The sequence below is a fragment of the Pieris rapae genome, chromosome 11 (genome assembly GCF_905147795.1).
Source record: "Pieris rapae chromosome 11, ilPieRapa1.1, whole genome shotgun sequence".
Taxonomy (NCBI): Eukaryota; Metazoa; Arthropoda; class Insecta; order Lepidoptera; family Pieridae; genus Pieris; species Pieris rapae.
In genome coordinates, this window is record NC_059519.1 from 7,540,022 (window position 1) to 7,565,101 (window position 25,080).

Below are 25,080 nucleotides of genomic sequence, written 5' to 3' on the forward strand. Positions count from 1 at the left end.
GGCTAAAAATTGGGTATGACACTGGCAGAGAGCATCGTGAATATTTTTTTTGTTCTTAAAGATTGAAATTAAGTGAATAGAAATTTTGTATTAAAATTGTTAAAAAATTTACCCTCATTATCATCAAGCGCATCATTAATGCCAGGGTCCCAAAGAAGTTGTTCTGGCACTCGATGCAAATCTACGCGATCGGAACACAATTCCGGTATGTCAGCCTGATGTTCTGCTCCGATGTTAATACGTGGCGTTTGGTTATCTTCAAATTGTGATAGCACTTCGGCTTCCGTACCTGATATACCTAGAAATGTATTTCCATGTTAAGATGTAAGGCGCACAAGGAATTTTGATATTATTAAAATACCTTACCACTTATAAAGTCGACATACAACCCGGGCCCATCTCTATCAGGAGAAAGAATCGGCTGTGGGGTGTAGTGGGTAGGCGCACGACGCATTCGTGATCTGTGTGGTCCAGTTGGAGATGCTTTTCGTTTTCTTCGCTGCGGGGAAGGCGGTATACTGTTTGGACTGAGGAACACCGCAGGCACCCCCTCGCGGCCTTCAACACAAACCTGTAAAAAAGTTATTTATTAAAAAAAAATCAAATTAAATATTCATTTTATTAATAATGTATAATATATGAAAAATAATTACTTGAAGTGAATTGTTTTCGGATTGCCATTGATGTAGAGATGTAGGAATAGGTGTAGCTGAACGTTGACGTCGCATTGACCTCGAATGGGGGAAATCGCGAGGGCTACTAGAGAGCAATGGATCTTCGGAGTTGAGCATCATCCGCCGTGCAGTCGGCGACTGATTTAAAGTATACACGTCCAGAGCTCTACACTCGTCCGGTAATACTTCTTCGAGAGCCTCCTCTACCTAAAAGATGCAGACCATTATCTATATATATAAAAGAAAGTCGTGTTAGTTACACCACTTATAACTCAAGAACGGAAGAACAGATTTGGGTGAAAATTGGAATGGAGGTAGCTTAGAGCCAGGAGACGGACATAGGATACTTTTTATCCCGTTCGGCAGCGTTCCCGTGGGACTTGACATGAAACGTCAGTCACTATAAAACGTGGTATAACAAAAAAGAATAATAAAACGCAAATGATAGCTATGTAATTGACGTATAATGACAGCTATGTAATGACGTATATATGACAATTTGATATTTGTAAGAAATCAATATTCAAAATATTTCTATTAAATAAATAATTAAATGTAATGATAGTGCCATTGCCCATTCGTATAAACAGTGAAGAGAACTATAAAACTCGACATGGTCGTTTGTATTCAGTTCATCCAAATAATGATTAATGTTTCTATTTGTTGTTGTTGTCGAAAGACGCATTTAATCGAGTATTGGAGCGGGAACGTGAATATGATCACCAGGAATTAGATTTAGTAGTTCAAACGAATGTAACCCTGTTGAATTACCAACAAAAGCAAGTTTATGATACTTTAATGAAGGCAAACGATGATGAAAATGGCAAGACATTCCTCATGTCATTAGTTTTAGCAACTGTTCGGGCGAGATCCAACATAGCGGTTGCAGTTGCTTCTTCTGAAATAGCAGTCACATTGTTAGAAGGATGCCGTACGGCTCATTCAGAATTAAAATTACCGTTAAATCTTCAAACTATTGAAGAACCAACGTGTAATATTGCAAAACACTCAGCAATGGCAAAAGTTTTCGCGGCATCGAAAATCATCATCTGGGACGAATGCACAATGGCGCATAAACGTGCATTAGAAGCACTTAACCGAACATTAAAAGATTTACGCAATGACTCAAGATGTTTTGGAGGAGCAATGATTTTACTGTCTGGCGATTTCCGCCAAATACTGCCAGTAATTCCAAGATCTACGGCTGTCGACGAAATAAACACTTGCCTCAAGTCGTCAAACCTATGGCGCTATGTGAAGAAACTGCAGCTGACAACAAACATGAGAGTTACATTGCTTAATGATACATCTGCTGAAGATTTCTCGGAGCAATTGCTGACTATCGGTAATGGTCAAGTACCTGTCGATGAATGGAATCAAAAGACGATTTTATTAACAATGTGTTTCCAAACATTATTTCTAACTACAAAAATAATGAATGGTTGAGTGAGCGAGCAATTTCAGCGGCTAAGAATAAAGATGTAGATGACCTGAACTACATAATTCAAAATAAGATCATTGGAACAATGCTTCATTCAAATCTATTGACTGCGTCACAAATGAAGATGAAGCCACCAACTATCCCATTGAATTTTTAAACTCTTTGGACGTGCCTGGCTTACCACCGCACAATTTACGCCTAAAGGTTGGCTCCGTAGTAATCATGCTTCGAAACATAAACCAACCGTTGCACAGTTTTGCAACGGTATGCGTTTGGTGGTTAGAAAATTGAAGAACAATGTAATTTACGCTACGATAATGATAGGAAATCTCAAAGGTGAGGAAGTTCTTATTCCGAGGATCCCGATGATCCCAACCGATATGCCGTTTGAATTTAAAAGACTTCAATTTCCGATACGTCTTGCATTTGCCATGACCATCAACAAATCACAGGGCCAATCCTTAAAAGTTTGTGGTTTAAATCTAGAACATTCATGTTTTTCCCATGGTCAATTATACGTGGCATGTTCACGGGTCGGAAGACCATCAGCGTTGTTTGTTTTTGCGCCTGATAATAAAACAAAAAATGTCGTGTATCACAAGGTACTTAAGTGAAGAACAACCTATGTACTAAGATACAGAAATAATAATGAATGATTAATGTAGGTATTTAATTTTTTTGTATTTTTTCCAATAAAAAAAACAAACTGCTTATTTATTGCCATTAAGGCGGAACAAAGTTCGCCGGGGCAGCTTGTCTATATATATAAAAGAAAGTCGTGTTAGTTACACCACTTATAACTCAAGAACGGAAGAACAGATTTGGGTGAAAATTGGAATGGAGGTAGCTTAGAGCCAGGAGACGGACATAGGATACTTTTTATCCCGTTCGGCAGCGTTCCCGTGGGACTTGACATGAAACGTCAGTCACTATAAAACGTGGTATAACAAAAAAGAATAATAAAACGCAAATGATAGCTATGTAATTGACGTATAATGACAGCTATGTAATGACGTATATATGACAATTTGATATTTGTAAGAAATCAATATTCAAAATATTTCTATTAAATAAATAATTAAATGTAATGATAGTGCCATTGCCCATTCGTATAAACAGTGAAGAGAACTATAAAACTCGACATGGTCGTTTGTATTCAGTTCATCCAAATAATGATTAATGTTTCTATTTGTTGTTGTTGTCGAAAGACGCATTTAATCGAGTATTGGAGCGGGAACGTGAATATGATCACCAGGAATTAGATTTAGTAGTTCAAACGAATGTAACCCTGTTGAATTACCAACAAAAGCAAGTTTATGATACTTTAATGAAGGCAAACGATGATGAAAATGGCAAGACATTCCTCATGTCATTAGTTTTAGCAACTGTTCGGGCGAGATCCAACATAGCGGTTGCAGTTGCTTCTTCTGAAATAGCAGTCACATTGTTAGAAGGATGCCGTACGGCTCATTCAGAATTAAAATTACCGTTAAATCTTCAAACTATTGAAGAACCAACGTGTAATATTGCAAAACACTCAGCAATGGCAAAAGTTTTCGCGGCATCGAAAATCATCATCTGGGACGAATGCACAATGGCGCATAAACGTGCATTAGAAGCACTTAACCGAACATTAAAAGATTTACGCAATGACTCAAGATGTTTTGGAGGAGCAATGATTTTACTGTCTGGCGATTTCCGCCAAATACTGCCAGTAATTCCAAGATCTACGGCTGTCGACGAAATAAACACTTGCCTCAAGTCGTCAAACCTATGGCGCTATGTGAAGAAACTGCAGCTGACAACAAACATGAGAGTTACATTGCTTAATGATACATCTGCTGAAGATTTCTCGGAGCAATTGCTGACTATCGGTAATGGTCAAGTACCTGTCGATGAATGGAATCAAAAGACGATTTTATTAACAATGTGTTTCCAAACATTATTTCTAACTACAAAAATAATGAATGGTTGAGTGAGCGAGCAATTTCAGCGGCTAAGAATAAAGATGTAGATGACCTGAACTACATAATTCAAAATAAGATCATTGGAACAATGCTTCATTCAAATCTATTGACTGCGTCACAAATGAAGATGAAGCCACCAACTATCCCATTGAATTTTTAAACTCTTTGGACGTGCCTGGCTTACCACCGCACAATTTACGCCTAAAGGTTGGCTCCGTAGTAATCATGCTTCGAAACATAAACCAACCGTTGCACAGTTTTGCAACGGTATGCGTTTGGTGGTTAGAAAATTGAAGAACAATGTAATTTACGCTACGATAATGATAGGAAATCTCAAAGGTGAGGAAGTTCTTATTCCGAGGATCCCGATGATCCCAACCGATATGCCGTTTGAATTTAAAAGACTTCAATTTCCGATACGTCTTGCATTTGCCATGACCATCAACAAATCACAGGGCCAATCCTTAAAAGTTTGTGGTTTAAATCTAGAACATTCATGTTTTTCCCATGGTCAATTATACGTGGCATGTTCACGGGTCGGAAGACCATCAGCGTTGTTTGTTTTTGCGCCTGATAATAAAACAAAAAATGTCGTGTATCACAAGGTACTTAAGTGAAGAACAACCTATGTACTAAGATACAGAAATAATAATGAATGATTAATGTAGGTATTTAATTTTTTTGTATTTTTTCCAATAAAAAAAACAAACTGCTTATTTATTGCCATTAAGGCGGAACAAAGTTCGCCGGGGCAGCTTGTATCCCTTATAAAAGGAAGTATGTTAGTACTAATCTTGCGATACGACACGTTTCTCAACATACACCGTAATGACAATGTCCAACACTTACCTCTTCTTGACTGGACATAGTGGCCGTAAAAAAAGCGGCCGTGAGTGGCGATGACGCTCTTGGAACTGTATGAGCTGGCGACTGGGCATCCAACGAAGCAGGAGGTGTGGGGTATGTTAGGCCAGGAGATGGCGTCGGATGCGTTGAATAACTACCACTTGGTGATGTCGCCGCATATGCAACACCTGGTGAATCACCAGTAGAGTACGAAAGGCTCGGAGAATGTTCTGTATATCCAGGAAGTCCTGGAGATGGAACAGCAGTGCCATCGTGGCAAGCACCAAAATCCGCTAATGATTCTGGTAACGGTGAATTCAGTACTGCAGCTAAACGACGATTGGACGGGAAAGTAACTGGCGATCGTTCATGTATCGATGCTGCTACGGTAGCATAGTCTTCCAGGGATGCTAATTCTTCTAACTGATCAGGTGTAGTAGTGAAATGAAACGTGTCTTCATTTAATGCCGGTGAGAAGTACCCATCGTCTGAGTTAAATGACACTCCAAATAGTTCTGGTCGAAAAGTAAATTCCTGTTGGGGTGAGCATTGGCCTGGGTCGGATGCCGATCGTTTCACTACCTAAATTTAAGTTTATTTATTAATCTACTATATATTCAAAAATAAAATAAAAGAAAAACTATTAAATAACATACCTTTGAGTTTCCCTTCTTAAGAAGCTCAATAAGGGTTGAATCCCTTTGCGCCGTAGTGATGTTGGATACGTTAGAACCAAGGGTAACTGGTGGTACTTTTGGCGATACAAAGTGTACTGAAGTTGTAGCAGGTGAAGCCGGCAATGCTGACGTACGAATGCTTGATAATGGAGGTGGCGCAGGCGTCGCAAAACCAGAACGAGTTGTTGTATCTATTACTCCTGAAATAAGTACATCGTTAATAGTTTCTCCGTCTATTCTTGAATTTTAAATATTTCTATAATTACCTGTCGCTTGTGATGTTGTAGCGCCACGACGGCTAATAATTTTTTCTTCTATTAGCGCCCTAACAGAGACTGACGCAGTTTGCAGTGGAGGTCCAGTTGATTCTTTCTTGTCTAGCTTCTTATTGTCGGAATCCTGCTGGACAGTTAGGAGATTTATTCCTCAAAAGTGCAATGCGGTAATATAAACAAGAAACTGACCAACCTTTTTAAAATAACCTCCATGTAGACGCATGTGCCCATTTAATGCTGGTATATTTTTAAACTTTCGATGGCACAGGTTGCACTCGACGGGTTTAGCATCACCAGCTCGAGAGATGGTGCCACAGATGCTGGTACTAATTGGAATTCCGTTGGTTGAATTCCCACTGCCACATTTCGGACTTGCTTGTTGTGACTGGAATGAAAAACACGGGATTACATTAATCTTCAAACCTCCTTGAACTTAAAAAAAACTTTGTACTTAAAAAGGGACCAAATTGTTAATGTTTTACTCAATTAATGGCTTCTATTTTTGCAGGATTAAAAGTTACTCTTTTCGCTATAAAAATGAAAACATTCTTAATCCGAAAGCCGATTAGTTTATTAAACCTTAATCGCTAAATGGATTTATTAATTTCCTTATTTTCTATGCTTTTAATTACTGAATATTAACAACAGAAAACTTATTAATATAAAATTAAACAATCATAATCATAATCATAATCTCGATTCATAATTTTATTATTACGTATAGTGGACCTTTTAATAAAAAATATTGTCTTACAGGATTGAAATGTAACTTTGAGGACTAGAATTTTTGTACAAATATATGTTTCAGTACTTTCAATTATTTTAATTGTGTACCTAGTTAATTCGTCAAATTAGTAAATATGTTAATATTATTGTATTTGAGCGGAAAGTTGTGGTATTTAGTGACATAATTTACCACAAAGTGCAAGTTGTGCACTGCAGCTATTCATTCACGTAGAATTTTAATTAGTTGCGGACATCCGTAGAGCGGTAACGTCGGAATAGAATTTCCTATTATGAATGAAATTTTGAAACTAGTGTAATGCGTGTAGTGAGTTATGTGAATTAGCTTATCATATGTAGGGTTAATTAAAATTAATCCTCTAAGTGGTACTTTTAGATATTTGTACTATTTTCACGATAATTTCAAATGGAATGTACATATTTATCATTCTAACTTGATTAACAAAAGATCTGGTATATGATTGGAAGTTTTCCAATTGGAATGGAATGGAAATTCCAATAGTTATATTATTAGCAAGTAGCTTCTACAACAATATTGGTGTGAGGATTCTTTGTACTAAAACAGAACGTTATCTGTAAATATAGGACGCAATTTAGACGTTCTAGTGAAACGTACCTATTTACTAAATATGAATTTATGAATAGTTTTATGAGGGCTTTACAAATATTAAAGTAGAGCAGATTGGCTCTATTTAGTAATGATCACATTTATTAGGGTTATCACATAATCCACTTGCTGAATAAAGTTGTCATGATAAAATAGTTATTAAAACGAGGACGGATTTATATGGTATTTCTGTAACTAAGCAAACTCGCATTTTCCAAAAATTCCACTTAGGAATTTATATAGATATGCGTACAAATAATAACGTCACTTTACAATCTTCACATCAATCATCTTATATATAAAACAAGCTGCCCCGGCGAACTTTGTTCCGCCTTAATGGCAATAAATAAGCAGTTTGTTTTTTTTATTGGAAAAAATACAAAAAAATTAAATACCTACATTAATCATTCATTATTATTTCTGTATCTTAGTACATAGGTTGTTCTTCACTTAAGTACCTTGTGATACACGACATTTTTTGTTTTATTATCAGGCGCAAAAACAAACAACGCTGATGGTCTTCCGACCCGTGAACATGCCACGTATAATTGACCATGGGAAAAACATGAATGTTCTAGATTTAAACCACAAACTTTTAAGGATTGGCCCTGTGATTTGTTGATGGTCATGGCAAATGCAAGACGTATCGGAAATTGAAGTCTTTTAAATTCAAACGGCATATCGGTTGGGATCATCGGGATCCTCGGAATAAGAACTTCCTCACCTTTGAGATTTCCTATCATTATCGTAGCGTAAATTACATTGTTCTTCAATTTTCTAACCACCAAACGCATACCGTTGCAAAACTGTGCAACGGTTGGTTTATGTTTCGAAGCATGATTACTACGGAGCCAACCTTTAGGCGTAAATTGTGCGGTGGTAAGCCAGGCACGTCCAAAGAGTTTAAAAATTCAATGGGATAGTTGGTGGCTTCATCTTCATTTGTGACGCAGTCAATAGATTTGAATGAAGCATTGTTCCAATGATCTTATTTTGAATTATGTAGTTCAGGTCATCTACATCTTTATTCTTAGCCGCTGAAATTGCTCGCTCACTCAACCATTCATTATTTTTGTAGTTAGAAATAATGTTTGGAAACACATTGTTAATAAAATCGTCTTTTGATTCCATTCATCGACAGGTACTTGACCATTACCGATAGTCAGCAATTGCTCCGAGAAATCTTCAGCAGATGTATCATTAAGCAATGTAACTCTCATGTTTGTTGTCAGCTGCAGTTTCTTCACATAGCGCCATAGGTTTGACGACTTGAGGCAAGTGTTTATTTCGTCGACAGCCGTAGATCTTGGAATTACTGGCAGTATTTGGCGGAAATCGCCAGACAGTAAAATCATTGCTCCTCCAAAACATCTTGAGTCATTGCGTAAATCTTTTAATGTTCGGTTAAGTGCTTCTAATGCACGTTTATGCGCCATTGTGCATTCGTCCCAGATGATGATTTTCGATGCCGCGAAAACTTTTGCCATTGCTGAGTGTTTTGCAATATTACACGTTGGTTCTTCAATAGTTTGAAGATTTAACGGTAATTTTAATTCTGAATGAGCCGTACGGCATCCTTCTAACAATGTGACTGCTATTTCAGAAGAAGCAACTGCAACCGCTATGTTGGATCTCGCCCGAACAGTTGCTAAAACTAATGACATGAGGAATGTCTTGCCATTTTCATCATCGTTTGCCTTCATTAAAGTATCATAAACTTGCTTTTGTTGGTAATTCAACAGGGTTACATTCGTTTGAACTACTAAATCTAATTCCTGGTGATCATATTCACGTTCCCGCTCCAATACTCGATTAAATGCGTCTTTCGACAACAACAACAAATAGAAACATTAATCATTATTTGGATGAACTGAATACAAACGACCATGTCGAGTTTTATAGTTCTCTTCACTGTTTATACGAATGGGCAATGGCACTATCATTACATTTAATTATTTATTTAATAGAAATATTTTGAATATTGATTTCTTACAAATATCAAATTGTCATATATACGTCATTACATAGCTGTCATTATACGTCAATTACATAGCTATCATTTGCGTTTTATTATTCTTTTTTGTTATACCACGTTTTATAGTGACTGACGTTTCATGTCAAGTCCCACGGGAACGCTGCCGAACGGGATAAAAAGTATCCTATGTCCGTCTCCTGGCTCTAAGCTACCTCCATTCCAATTTTCACCCAAATCTGTTCTTCCGTTCTTGAGTTATAAGTGGTGTAACTAACACGACTTTCTTTTATATATATAGATTCTCGTGTCGAGGTGTTTGTGGTTAAACTCCTCCGAAACGGCTTTCCCGATTCTCATAAAATTTTGTGTGCATATTGGGTAGGTCTGAGAATCAGACAACATCTATTTTTAATCCCCCTAAATGTTAAGGGTAATCCATCCCTAAATTTATTTTTAATTTTATAAAATTTTTTTTTTAATTTTTTTTATGATACAGCATTAGTAAATACATATAACCCCTATTTTTCACTCCTCTACGATCAACCCCTTTTTTAATTATAAATGACATACATGGCAAAACGACGTTTGCCAGTTCAGCTAGTTACTTTATAGAAAAGATTGATTTGATTACGTAGAGACAAATATGACGCAAAAATAACAAAGACAAGACAATCTAAAATTGTGCTTACATGCTAAAGTATGTTTATTTATTTAACAGTAAAGTAAGGGTTGTCACAATGACAAATACAGCTTAATGCCTGTAATATATGAGTATACAGATATATATGGGTCATCCTGAGTAATTTATTTGATTTGAAGTTTTTTAGCGTAACCCTAACAGTGGCCATTACGGCAGCTCGTTAGGCTAATGCGCGGTAGGTGCGAGGCAGCTGTTCAGAGCGGTTGGGCGGGCGGAAGGGTGGCCGCGTTTTTGCCATATATCACGTTTGTACAGCAGTTAACTCACTCCATGTACTGAAATTCACGTAATCGTGCTGTTTATATGAACTTTAGTCTGTTTCATTGTAAACGAGTATAAGAAAAAAAATCAATTCTCTGTTATATTGTTTAGTATTCGGCACTACTAGATTATACTGTTGCACTTAGTATTGCCTTTTATTAACATAACTTTTGCACATTTAAAGAAAAACACTTTTTAACGGATTGTAGTTATGTATTATTGTAAACTTATATAGAGTAGATTTAGATATAAATAGTCTAGTAGTATAAAGAAAAACATTGTTTTAACGGATTGAAGTTATGTATTATTGTAAACTTATAATTATTTAAACATAATTTTAAATTTAACCGACGCGACGTTTCGCGTGCTTTACAGCGTGCGTGGTCACGGTGACTGAAGACAAAAAAAAGCGCAAGTGCTGCACGCGAAACGTCGGTTAAATTTAAAATTATGTTTAAATAATTATAAGTTTACAATTATACATAACTTCAATCCGTTAAATAAATGTTTTTCTTTATACTACGTGATTTTCCTTCTTTAATAATTCATAAGGTAAATCAAGGTAATGTGCGAAAAGACTGATCAAAGGAAAAGATTTTCTAAGCTTTACTATTATGATTCTAGAATTATACAATGATACTGTTATAGTCCCAGCGACTAATTCGCACGGCAATATTGACGCTAATTTTAATTATTATTAATTGCTATATACTAAATGTGGTCCTATATACTTTTATATAAAAAAAATAAAAAAAAATCTAATACACGACTACACGCAATACTCGTCGAGCGAGTTCGGTTATCTTGCCGAAGCCGCTTACAAATTATTTGAAGAAATCTATTAGGTATGCGGGTGTGCAATTATTTAATCCATTACCATCTCAAATTCGCAATATTGGAGTGTTTGACAAATTCAAAAAAGCAGTAAACATGCATGTTAGAATGATCACAGTTGACTAAAATTAAGACGGCTAATGGCGACGTGTATCTCTCTCGTATATATACATATTAATATTAAGTTTCTCATGTAAATAAAATATTTTTTTTGGAATGAGACAAGTTCTTTAAACATTATATCGTCCTAAGTTTGGTAAACCCTCGTTGCCATAAAGTCAACACCGGTAAGCAGCGATATTTCATTGTTAATCAAGACGTTGTCATTTCTTTGGTAATTATGCGATCATAAAAGATCACATGTAATCAAACTATATTATAAATTGACGTTATATTTTTAATCTGCAAAATATATCGTTCCTTTTTATTCTAGATTTATAAATTTGCTGTACCTCAGCTCATTACGTTAAGAAAACTTACCCTGGGCTTCGCGAACGTAGGTGTATGAAAAAGTTGCGTGATCCAATCCATTAGTAACAAATTACACGTGTATTAGAAAAACATGAAAGTAAAAAGGTGTTGATCTCCCGATTCACAAACATGGAATGATGGGAATATCTGATGACCCCTTTGAAGTCGCGAAATGAGATAAAATGACCAGTCGGACAACAAAAGACCGCGGGAAGGTGGAGATTTGCATATGCATTATACTAGATGAGAAATCAGAACGAATAAGATCTATTTGCTAAATAGAAATTAGCGGCAGCTGTGCCAAAATTATCGTGTGAACTTTTTAGATTCTTATAGGAGCAATATTAATAGTGTGACTGCACAATTCTAGTTGTAGTGTTTGTTTATATTTTAAGTAATATGCGTCATTTTAAGTATTATTAGGATAAAGTTTGTTAAAATATAATTAAGATTTAAGGTATTGTGTAGTTTATGTATCCACACTAAACTTAACGTAAAAAAAAAAAAAATTTTGATTATTTGGTGTGATTGACGTCATTTGTATGTGTGATATTCGTTCTTTGGTACAAGTTTTTTTTATTGTAATCTATTGTTTAATTAGTTACTACTCAGAATGATTGTATATTTTTCCATCCAGTTGTTTTCAAGAAATGGCTAATCAGTCTGTTTCTTTCGCTTCTTTATTTCATTGTACTGTGTATTTTATAAAGTACATTAAAATGTTATTTTAAATCTACAAGTAGTTTTAGTATAATAGTGGTCCTAAAACTGAACCTTGTACAAATGATATCGAGGGCTGTGAATGTGTAGTGCAGTTAGAATACGTTTGCATAACTTCCTATTAAAATGGGAGTGTGGCGTTAATGCACACCGGTTGGGAATATATTATAATGCTAGTTAAAGTGAGGAAACGAATGCATTAACAATAGCTAAGCCACGTGTCATAGGTGAGAGGTCATCTTAGGTCGAGACTCTTATCCTAGTCGAGTGACCACCAGTTTCTATTAATGTGAGATATTATTGGATTCCAAAGGACGGCACTTGAGGATTTAGTGGTTCAGAATTCTTATTAACTTATATATCTGTTTTGGGTATATATTATGTGATAATCGCTGAGTACTACATTGGAACCGTAATACATTTTAAAAGTTTAATATCCAAATATTTTACAGAAAAATGCTTTAAAATTTAGGTTATTATTTTTAGCGACTACATTAGTATAGTTATTCAAGTCTAAATAAAATTTTGTTAGTGCTGTTAATAATACCATTCTTATAATATTTATTTAGTACTTGAACAATACAAACGGCTTTCCAAAATACACGTTGTTCATAAAACATTTATAGAACGAAGATTTGTGGGCCAAGAAATTGTGATTTATTTGCAGAAAAACATATGATGAAACGCGGTATATTTTAGTTAAGCTAATCATCCATATTTAAGCAATAGGGTGAATATTGCTACAGATTCAAGGGTAGTCACGTAAGCGGTGGAAGGCACACGTCTTCAATTATGCATCGGCCCGTTTATCGGCGTGGAACGGTTCCTTGCGCCACCTGCGTCATTGTCACCCTACATTATTAATGGTATCGCTACAGTGAAGGACAGATTTGTATCGACATAATTGTTATAGATTCTTTTTGGAGAAAATACTATTCTGAATGTGTTTATTGTTTAGACTTTGTCATAGTATGTTGTTGAAGTGCTGAAAATCTAGTTAGTTCATAGTATTGTCTTTTATTAACATAACTTTTACACATTTAAAGAAAACACTTTTTTACGGATTATAGTTATGCACGCTGTAAAGCACGCGAAACGTCGGTTTAAATTTAAAATTATGTCTAAATAATTATAAGTTTAAATACAATAATACGTAACTATAATCCGTAAAAAAGTGTTTTCTTTAAATCTAGTTAGTTGTCAATAACAATACAAAGTATTTTATGGTAACATATAACGTTTTCCAAGTCTAAGAAGAATATATGAGTACAAATGACTGGTATATTTTGTCAATAAAATGTATATAACGTTTTTATGTTATAAGGGGCAAATGGGCAGGAGGCTCACATGAAGTGATGCCGCCGCGTATACTCATTGCCTGGCCGCAAGTGCGTTACCGGCCTCTTAAAAAATTGTACGCTCTTTTCTTGACCCTTAGTCAAATTGATTTAGATATACTTCAGTGGGAAGCTGGTTCCACATAGTGGGATTGCGTGGCAAAAACTGCCTGAAGAAACGCTGTCAGTTTTATATTGTTGATAACACATCTTCAAGGTTGGAATTTTATCTTGGCACGGATTTTTTTTTATTCTATCCTTATTATGTTTACCTATTAACGTTCTTAAGAACTTTGCGGGCGGGGCGTACTTATACAGTTTTATGTTGAGCGAAAGTGGGAAACATCGATGAAAAATTCACATCTTTCCAACTTGGAACGAATCAAATTGGGATCTTCTTTCAAAGAACTCAAAAGGTGTGAAAAAAGTTTCGCCCAACGTTTCTTTCTTAAATATATACGAAAACAAATTTTAACAAGTTTCAAAGTATTGAATATAGTGACAAAAATTTTGTCAATTCTTGGAACTGTATTCTAAAGCGTTTCTTAACTTACAATCTAGTATAGAGACAGTTAAATTTATACGGAATAGATATGACTATTAAAAATATATATACAGAAGAAACTGTGACAATGCCAGAAAAAAGGGTAGGTCTTTGTCATGTGTTTTTAAAATTCTGTTCATCTTATTAAATAATCAATAAGGGGCCGGTCAAGTATTACGTAAGCACTACGAGGGCAGCGTCTTTTATTTTCTTATTTGGTAATTACGTCAACAGTAATTACTTACTTTTTCACACATAATAGCAACATAAGGTCTTTGCTTGATTATGAAATGCATTTTCGAAATGCCTTCAAAAAATTAATACGTTTATACGTATACTATTATTTTTTAAATCTATACTTTCTTTTTCTGACAAGATTAGGGAGGGAGGGGATAAACTGCAGTATGTCTGCAATTTACTTACGATTTTTTAATTTTTATAATATTTACGTAATACTTAAACTGTCCCTAAGACATTGGCAGTCATTTTCCATCACATCACAAAAATATATATTTTTATATTATATTAATATATAGTTAATATTTCAGTAAAATCACATAATTTCCGGTGTATTTTATGACTGTACATTTTAATAGCAAGATTCCTAGTGCAAGTAAAGTTTATAGTTTTTAATACTACTTGAGAATTTATCGTGAGCGGACGACAGCAAATTTTATGGTCTCGAATAACTTCTAATACTTTTCGATGTAGTTTAAAGAAACCGGCAAAATGCTTTGCGGGGAGTTGAAATTGGAGGTCAACCGTCCAACCTGCTTTTATTGAGAAGAAGTTGCTAAGCTTTCACAGTTCACACCCTCTATACTATTTCGATATTACTTTAAATGGATATGTCTTTTACTAGATTATTTTTCTACATTTATTTTATCGTGATAATAGAAATAAGAAAAATAATAAGAAAAATAGTCACTTCAATTATTGTTGGAATTGATTTCTGAAACCAATGATTGAATCTTGTTTGAATGATACCTGTATTACATTGTCAATAGTGATATGATTGTGATATTTGTTTGTATTTTGTGTATTCACGCGACCGAAATAACACGAAAAATCTTTAGTATATTTTATTGGTGAAAACATTTGAACAAGTTAAGTCTGAACTGCTTTATAGCCCGGCGACGCACTTGCGAGTCTCCTGGCAATGTGACTGTCTGTCTAAGTGAGTCTCTTGCCCGTTCGCCCCCATCATAATATGTAAAAAAATATAAATAAAAAAAAATATAAATATAAATATGTGTAAATATGTTCATTAAGTACAGTTTCAAAACTCAAAGTTTTTGAGCAGATAAAAGTAAATAAGTAAGAGACAATTCTTAAGATTAAGGTCCTTTATCGAATATTTCAATAGACCAGTTTATGAATGAAATTAATATTTATGTTAACATCTTTGTGTTATAAATGAAATTGTACAGAAATGCGTTCTGCAAGACATTCAATTATTTAACTGTCTCTCAGTAAGACTCGCAATATTTGAAACGTCATTAAACGAATAAATCATTTTGAAGCTGTCTTTTTCAAAATGAAAGTTTATAAAGCTCTTTTCTTGTTAAATTAAAAGAGACTTTGTGTAATATGTTGTGCTATTTACATCATATGAACGCTAGGTTTTTGTACAGGAATATCATTAAATTAATTTAGAGCAAACTTGCTGTACTTTATCTAATATTTTGGTAGTTTAGTCGCATTATATAAACTGAAAGTACAGAAAACATGAAGAATACTAAGGGGCTTAATTTTGGTGCTTGAGGGGCAACATCAGAACAGTACATTGCGTATTAATAAAAATATTAATACAAAAAACTAAATGAAAACATAACAACAAACACAGAGAAATATACCCCATACATCATATTACATCTTTCTTTATATAAACATAGTAAACAAATACTGCACAGTGGTGATTTCCTAAAGTAAAGTTAATATAATTTTAATTAAGGGCTTCGAATGAAAATCATCAAAATGTATCGTCGCTATACAGTGAGCAGTTCTTAATTAAAGTTGTGATTTGCCATCGTCCAGTAATGTAGTCGCACAAAGTGGATTTATTTCGTTCAAAGGCATACCGCTGTCAATATATTGTGAACAAAACGGGCTGTTTGTAATTATGAACCCGCGTTTGTACCGGGTTTATTGCTTCCTGCAGGTGACGTCAAATCGAGCCCGCGATCAAAGTGAGTGCTTTTAATAAAGCCCACCACTGTTGTTACATGACCGATTTATTTTGACCCCCCATCAGACATACATCACGGTGAATCTGACGCAAATTGTCTTTCAATGAAGTCCCGTTGGGGTCTATTGAAACTGGCGTCTGCGTCAATACTCTGGTAATGTTATTAATAATGAAATACTATTCACGCATGATTGCTCGTTACTACGGCTATCGATTGAGTCTTAGTTAATGAATGTGTAATATTCAATCATGGTTTTAAAGGGATTATGTGTGTGTTAATTATATATGGTAGTATGGGGTATCCGCAAATAAATGATATTGAAATAGGGTTGTCTATAACTATGTTTACTTAAACCGGTAGTAATTTTACGAAAAATCAACATTGAACTTCAACATTCTTTCGGTATGTTTTCGTTAAATAATTATTTAAGGAAACTCAAGGTATCGGTTATTCAAATACTCACACTTATGCATGTGAATAAAATTAATTTGCGCTTTAATTAATTAATTAATTTTTATTTAATTATATACATAAAATATTATTTTGTCTCCACATAGTACATGATACAAAACTACACAGAATAAAACTCAACACGCTCAATAATACAATCCCCAAACAACTAATAGACATATTCCCACGATCTAAATAGCTTATATTTCTCATGAAACTAGAATTGCAACATCCCAATTATACTAGTTTATTTAGCGAACTCATAATCAGGGGTGGTTAACAGGTGACGCAGTTTCACATTGATCGCGAATCACCCTACCTATAGGGTTGCTTAATTGATCTTCGTAAAGACGGCCCTTTTTGGGATACAGAATTAATACAATTTGTAGTCGCTGTCCGATTTTGGGGTTTTTAAGCTGTATATCATTAATTAATTTATTAATGAAACGCACGGCTGAATTTGTTTCAAGATATGTAATGCCTTTAAGTAATTTAATATTAACAATCAAAGGAATAATAACATAGGATATGATATTCGTCTTAAGATAAGAATTAACGGCTGCTAAAGTTAATCAGAGTTTGAACACTGTCAGATAATTATGTAAATATTAAATTGGATTACTTACAAGACGATACCTCCTAAGTATACTGAGTCAACTAACAAATTTAGGTATTTGGTTTTTTTTATATAAACGTACATAATTAACCATGATCTTCACGTTAGTGTTAAATTTTTTTTAAAAAGAACTATAGTTACCGAGATAATTTCACGTATACTAAATCAATTTCAACATCTGTTAAAATCGTACATTGTATACTGATCCAAATAACGTTGAATCAGTGTTCGCGGGGCGTGAAAAGGGACGCATTGATACATGTTTATTTTGGCTCAGTATACGATGAATGACAGCCAGGGCGCATGCAACTTAAGTTAATATGCTCCTTTCATAAGTTTCTTCCAAGCAGTCAAGGAGATAATATTGAGACTACAAAAATATCGGTTTGCAAGACTATGTTCTTGGGAAATCTTCTAAAGCGACTACCGTGAGACAGTATCGAGAAATATCAGTTAATACAAAATATATCAATATAGGTTTTCATAAACCCAAAAAAGGTGTTTGTGAACAATGTCACATTTATGAAAATAACAAGCAAGTTACCCAGACAGATAAATAAAAGCATGAAGAGCATTTAAAAGAAAAAGAGAAAGCTAGAAAACAAAAGACACAGCAGCATTTGATCATCAAAAGTGTCTTAATGTACCTCACGGGAACGTTAGTACTTTTTATTATAAACGGAAACTTATCTTCTCACGATATTTAGTCTGGGATCTCGACAAGGTTATTGTTTTTCATGGCATCAACAGTTTATAGAAGATACGGTGGGTGAAGGTGTCAAAGATTACCGGTTTCGGTCAGACAACCGTGGAAGCCAACATAGAAATATGATTGTTTTCTTAATGTATCTGTTAGCTAGTTCGAAGTTCTGTATACATATACATTTGCCATCGCTTTCTAATAGTGGGTCACACCCAAAATGAAGGCGACAGTATACATGCTTTAATTGAAAGACAGACAAAAGATAAAATGCTTTATACGCCTTATCAATGGTATACAGCTTTTAGATTTGCCATATCCGACGAAAAACCATACAAAGTTATTGAAGTGTCTCAGTATTTAATAAAAGACTTTAAATCAAAGTAAGGACTTATAAACAACTGGACAACTACTAATGATGGATCTAAAATGCCTTGAAACAAAGTCACGGAAGTAGTTGTTAAAGCAGAAAATCCATTTAGGACATTTTATAAAACAAGTTACCAAGATGATGCTTACAAGTAGATAGATTGTGTAAAAAACCTAAAGCTACACCAAATCGAAGACAGTTGAATTTTAACATAGATAATATTTCTTTAGCTTATCAGACCCATTCCTATTTACCAAAATAAGTACAAACACTTCATGGATCTTTGTAAGACACTGGTGATTCCTAAGGAGTATCATTTGTTTTTTTAATAATTTGATTTCAAAAAACTCTAATGGAGCAGAGTGATTCAGACTGATTTTTTATACGTTAAATCTTTAAAATTTTCATTCATTTTGATAATAAACCATAAGGTTTAAAGCTATCCTTTGAGCGTCCTAAACTTTTTATATATTTTTGTTATACATTTATATTATTTTTAATAATATTGTTTAACGTAAGTTACTATTTTTAGTTCCTATTATTTTTATTGATGTTTTTTACTTATTATGAAACTTTAATGATACTACATTGATAATTTGTTTTAGTTGCATTGTTAAACTTGTAGCATTTAGTAAGGCTAAATAATATTAACAAAAAGGTTAAAAATTGAAATAGTTATAACTAAAAATACATTATAATTCTTAAAATGCGTTGTTTTTGTTAATGAGTCTACTTCTTCCTCGCTTTTATTAATTTCGTAGGGTATTAGAAATAAAATTAGTAATTAAAAAGCCTCGATTAATTATATTAGTCCAGTATACGTTGAGGTTTAAAATTCTAACATAGCTAATAACTTTCCTAGTATAATGAGTCAAGTGATGTAATTTCAATATTTTATTATTAAGTGAGACGAAAAACCCCGAAACTAACCAAAAGTAAGATGATAATAATTAAATGATAATCATATTCCACAAAATGTTGGTGTAAACTATAGATTTTGATGTACAACGTACATGAATATAACTGGTAGTTAAACCATTTTACTATTGAGTCCCGCCCGTGTATACTAAGTCATGTACATAAAATAGCATTTAAGAACAAAAATCAGCAAACTCATGTTATACCAAAGGAAGAGCTCTCAATCTTTATTATAAAAACATTAAATTTATTCTGAATTAGTTTGATTTCACAAAAATATAAACGATTTGCCTTAAAATGGCTCTCCTGTAAAATTACTAAAATGTCAGTTGACTCATTATACTTAGGAGGTATCGAAGAGTTGAATTGCTTAGCGAAATACTTTACTACTTATATGTAAAAAAAATCATTCATATTTTCCGATACCGCATTGTTATTTAACCAAGCTCAGAGCCAAATAAAATTACGAATCAAATCTGTTACGATACCGAAGTCACGTCGTGTTCGTATACGTGCGACTATCGTTTTGTTTTATATACGAAGCTTCAGCATATATATACTGCTATACTATTTTTATATAATGAGAAAGCCTGGTTTCTGATTTTTTGCTTTTCTCTCTGAATTCTTGTTATACAAAAGTTGCATGGTTATAGAAGTTATCCAAATTTGTTTGATGCAAACGTTAACCTATTTTAAGGATTATATATACTTACACCGACAAAAACTCATTTTTTTTTTCTTTAAATTTGTATTATTCTTAATAACCTATTAGTTATTAATACTGATATGTTTATATTATAAATGTAAGGTAAAATAAATAACTTTTCTTAACTTTTAAAATTAATCTCTTAGGATGTACCGTAGAAAGTGGCGGCCCTTTCGCAATAGAATTTTTAATCATCTAAAAGATGAATGGGTCGTTTAATTCAATGTCTCGTTCGGATAAAGTCTATAGTCCGATCAGCGATGTAACAATCAGTCGATTTGCATAAGAATCTGCTTCTATCTCACAATATTCTCACAGATTTCTATTGTTTACACCCTAAAGTGTCGAAGGAATTAATAATTCTGAATTTGTAATACATTCATTTTATTTCGATAGCATTTGTCTAGGGTACAACATTATTTTAACCTCCAAGACATATATGAAGAAACATTGTTTTTTTATCTACATTTACACCTCCACTATATTGAGAAAATATCGTATGCTACCGTAGGCTTTATCACCAACCTATTAAGCGGACGAAATCGCAACCAGTTTATATAATATTAATCATTATTTACATTTTAAATCATTTAATAAACACTTATTTCAAGGATGGAAAGTTTGTTTTGCTTGAATTTTTGAAAAGGAAAATATGAATTACATCGGCCATTATGATCACGTCGCTACACTGTGTACATACTCTGCTACGGCGTAGCTAAGCGTAGGCGTAATGGTGGGCGTCATATCTTTGTCCTACATTACTCATATTTTATAAGGTTTGAGAGTAAAAGTTGATTTTTATAACAATATATTTTAATATTGTATGTTAAAAATCCCTTCAGAATGTAGGGCACATGTTTCATAGCAACAAGATTCTATCTAAAAATTTCATATGTTTTATGTCTAGTATTTATTATGTTCATTCGTACGTACTAACTACTAAGCTTTCCTACCACTGCACTAAGCGTGCAAAACTATTATATTAATTATATATAATAAAACGATTATTATTATATTATATTATAAGTAGTAGTAGTCTTGCTCTTTTGAGAATTTTGTGAACAATATTGACATTTATAAGCATGCCCTAAGACACATCTAAACAAAATAAACGTATTTCGATTATGATTGGTACTAAGCATATTAATATGCAGATGTAAAAAATGTCGTAATTTCCTTACTCACACGTTTACACCAGAGGAAATATTTTATCGTATTATGGCGATGGCAATGTTATGTAAACATGGATGATGAGGAGCATAGTGTAGACTGTAGAGTAGAGAGAGTAGAGTACAATTTAAAAGAGTGACGGAGAATTCACTACCAGTTCTTATCGTCTGTTTGACGCCCTTGATATAAAAACCATATTTGTTTAACAAACGGTCATACGTTTACATTAAGTTACATGAATAAAGGATAACTAGATTTCGACACAATATGAACCCAAATAAAAATAATAATATTGCGAGTATAACTTACTAGAGTCAGCGATTTCGGTTTGACTGGTTTGGGTTTTGGGCGCACGGCGTTGGGCGGCATAGTTTGAGCGACAGGAACTGGCTGCGTGGGTGGTGTGCGGGGCGGCGTACTATCTCCGCTTGAGTTTGTATTACTCGACTTTTCGGAGCCATTACTGGTCTGTAATATAATTTGGTTTTAGTAATTTTCACTTATTTTCATACGTGTATTTTAAAATAAATAAATCAGTGGCGCTACAACCTCTTTTAGGTCTTGGCCTCAGATTTGTGAATCTGTTTCATGATCATATTTAAACTTAATAGGCAAGTAGGTGATCAGTCTCCAGTGCCTGACACACGTCGTCGACTTTTTGGGTCTAAGACATGTCGGTTTCCTCACGATGTTTTTCTTCACCATTCCACAGCATTCGATCAAATGTTAAATGCGTACATAGAAAGTCCATTGGAGGACGGCCGGGGATCGAACCTACGACCTGAGGTATGAGAGTCGCACGCTGAAGCAATTATGAATTTCATATGGAAATAACTTAATTATTTTTTTATACGTATTTGACACACCATATTATGGCAATTTAAATAATTCATTTGTTTGCTTTTTTTTTAAATTATATTTCAACATTTGCATGCTGACTTACATTGATAATTGCACATATAATTTTTATTCATCCATCTTATTAATCTATTTCCACTATGTTACGTCAGTCATAAGGAACCTAAACTCTAGGCCGTCTTAAGACTGAAAAAAATTAAAATCACCCAGGCTTTCCCATCCAAGTCAGGAAGATATATTGTCTTTTGTATTTAAATCCGTTATTTTATATAAAAATTAGGAGCAACAGTTGTATTTTCCGTTCAAAACGAATTAAGGGGTTCACGACCGCTATTATTTCCTTTTCCCCGTAAACCTTTAATGGTAGCGTGAAATTAAAAGAGCAGCCGGATTCAGGGTAATTGGTTAATTAATAGGGACGACCAGCTTTGAATTTTACACACGCTGAATTGGATGCCCGCCAGTCTCGCTTGTATTGAAATAATCTGATTGACGCCATATCTTTTACGGTTAACTATACCAGTCATTTATAATATTCATTTAAATGATATGAATAATATAGTCTAGACTAGAAATATGTGTGTAAGGCACCTATAGCTCTTTAGAAGCGCAGTTGCAACGAAGTTTTGTTTTAAAGTCAGATTTGGTTCATGATCATTATGAAATATTTTAATCAATAATGATTATTAAATTTAGTTTTTTATTGTTTCTTATTTTATTCTCTTCGTTTTTATTACATAAAATTACTTGACAAATGAAATTATTTTAAATCAGTTAATAAGTGTAATTAATTGCTTGAATGATGTAAGATAATTTTCAACGTTTTTGACAATGTATAAGTTGAACTTATACATTGTCAAAAACAAAAACTACTGATATTTTATTACGTAAGGCACAGAATTTAGCGGGTATAAAAGTATTTATTTATTTATTTATCCTTTATTGCCTTATACAAAAAAACACATAGCAAAAAAAAAAACAGTTACAAAAGATATAAGGCAAAGGGCGGCCTTATCGCTTACAAGCGATTTCTTCCAGGCAAAGTATTAAAGGTGACTAACAAATAAAATACTTACGTCAGAGTGCAGACCCCGTGCCGGGGACGTGGGTGACGCGACGCGAGCAGTCGCCTCACGTTCAGCGTTCGCGCTCTCCTTGCTGCCGTCTGAAAAACGATGTGACATACAATTTAAATATGGAAATTTGCCCACAGTTCCATCGTGGACGTGGTGAAACTATAAACTTAAAAGATGGAATTGTATTTAAAATAAACGTTCCTTTGTATCATGTAAATATAGTGCATGGGGTTATACCTAAATGACGTGACACATTTCTGAAATCAGAGTCTATTTCATTGATAATTTTTATAGCGACTTATCATTTTTTTTATAGAACAGGGGGCAAACGGGCAGGAGGCTCACCTGATGGTAAGTGATACCGCCGCCCATGGACACCCTCAATCCCAGAGGGCTCGCGAGTGCGTTGCCGGCCTTTTAAGAATAGGTACGCACTATCCTGGTGTGATGCCTACAGTCTTGATACAACCATGTTTTTCAATGATTTCAGTGGCCTGAAACACAATTCAGTCCACCTGGGTTTTTAATAAAACATGTACTAACTTTTATCAGGGTGATGGTGGTTTTCCGTGTGTCGTCGTAGCGACCTGGCATCGCAGTATGACTTTCCACATCCATCAGCTTTACATTCGTAGGGCTTTTTGTTTCTATGTGTTAACATATGGCCATTACTGTAACAATAAAAATTTGTTTAAATATATCCAAATTTATTATAATTTAGAATTCTTTGCAATAGGCTTTGAGGTTTAAAGTTATTTAATTGTTTGATTGTAAAGAAATATTTAAATCTAGTTTACTTTTTTTGTCAAGAAAATCACATTGAAATAAGTGATAGGTCACTTTAATAAAAAGTAATATTACCTACCTACCTTTATCTACACAATACGAATATTTTTGGTAATGAACGCAACGTCACTTAGTTATTATTTTCTTTTGGGTATGCTTTACAAATTTTGCAGTACTAACGAAACTTGTCTATACAGTACTAAAATTTTCGTCTATAGGATATGCTAATGTCAATTGAAATGGTCTCGGAGCTTTGAATTCGTAAACAAGAATGGGGACAATAGGGATGGGGTAAGGGGTAAGGTCAGACGGCATCCATAACAGGTCGTATGTACCAAGCGTCAATATTTGACAGGTGTTTGATAATAAAACGAAAGACCACTTAGTATCGATAGACCGCCCATTGACCCAGGATTTTTTTAAGTTTATTTATAATATTATTTGATTCTTCTGCAAGGGTAGTAACAAAAATTAAATAAAACGATTTGACAATTCATTTATATTGGTACATAAATTATGCGTCATTCTAATAAAAATCTACTACTAAAAGTGTCTGTGTTTTAACTTTTAGGAATTTGTATAATTTATTTTATTATTTTTATTGTATAAGGTATAAATATACTATCTAGGTTTAGTAATCTATGCAAGGTGCGAAAATAGTTTCGAACGTTGGTATTGGGAAAGACATAGCAGCCGACGTGGCAGAGAATGACTTTATTAAATTTTTTAAATAACTATTGTCCGCGCAAAATAGTTGTCAGATAAAAGGGTGATAAAAGGGTGAAAATATATCACACGTCACAGCTGAGTATCATGTTGTCTGTGTGTATTATTAACAATTATACACAAACGTAATATAAGCCTAAAGATATAGTTTTACCTTTTGTTTATTTATTTCAAAAGTGAAACAAAACAAAAGCTAATTGAGGTTTATCCTTTTTTTATTATCTTTATCTTTCCCTTATCACTATCCCAGGAATCATAGCTTGATTTAATCATGTCGGGACGAATGACAAGTAGGTCAACGTAGCCAATACAACCATATGGGCCGCATTAATATTCATGTGAGGTCCGAGCTTTGGCGATTAGGCACCCAGTGCACTTAACTTGTGTTTAAGGATTAGCCGAGGATGTTCTCTTTCAAACTAGAGTTTTATGTACGAAGCCT

General features: G+C 33.9%; 1 protein-coding gene across 7 annotated transcripts in view; it reads right to left on the reverse strand.

The window, feature by feature from the left end:
- The window catches only part of LOC110994315, a 195,111-nt gene that overhangs the window by 6,760 nt on the left and 163,271 nt on the right, over positions 1-25,080 (reverse strand). For 5 of the 7 annotated variants that reach the window (XM_022260877.2, XM_022260878.2, XM_022260873.2 and 2 more), the window contains 10 exons: positions 23,670-23,797; positions 23,127-23,215; positions 21,502-21,660; positions 6,074-6,265; positions 5,872-6,007; positions 5,585-5,805; positions 4,932-5,510; positions 654-881; positions 367-571; positions 113-298 (listed from right to left, as the gene is read on the reverse strand). In XM_022260877.2, coding sequence (XP_022116569.2) covers positions 113-298; positions 367-571; positions 654-881; positions 4,932-5,510; positions 5,585-5,805; positions 5,872-6,007; positions 6,074-6,265; positions 21,502-21,660; positions 23,127-23,215; positions 23,670-23,797 — 2,123 coding nt within the window. The remainder of the gene's footprint in view (positions 1-112; positions 299-366; positions 572-653; positions 882-4,931; positions 5,511-5,584; positions 5,806-5,871; positions 6,008-6,073; positions 6,266-21,501; positions 21,661-23,126; positions 23,216-23,669; positions 23,798-25,080) is intronic. The other 2 variants (XM_022260876.2, XM_022260875.2) reach the window with 2 other exon arrangements.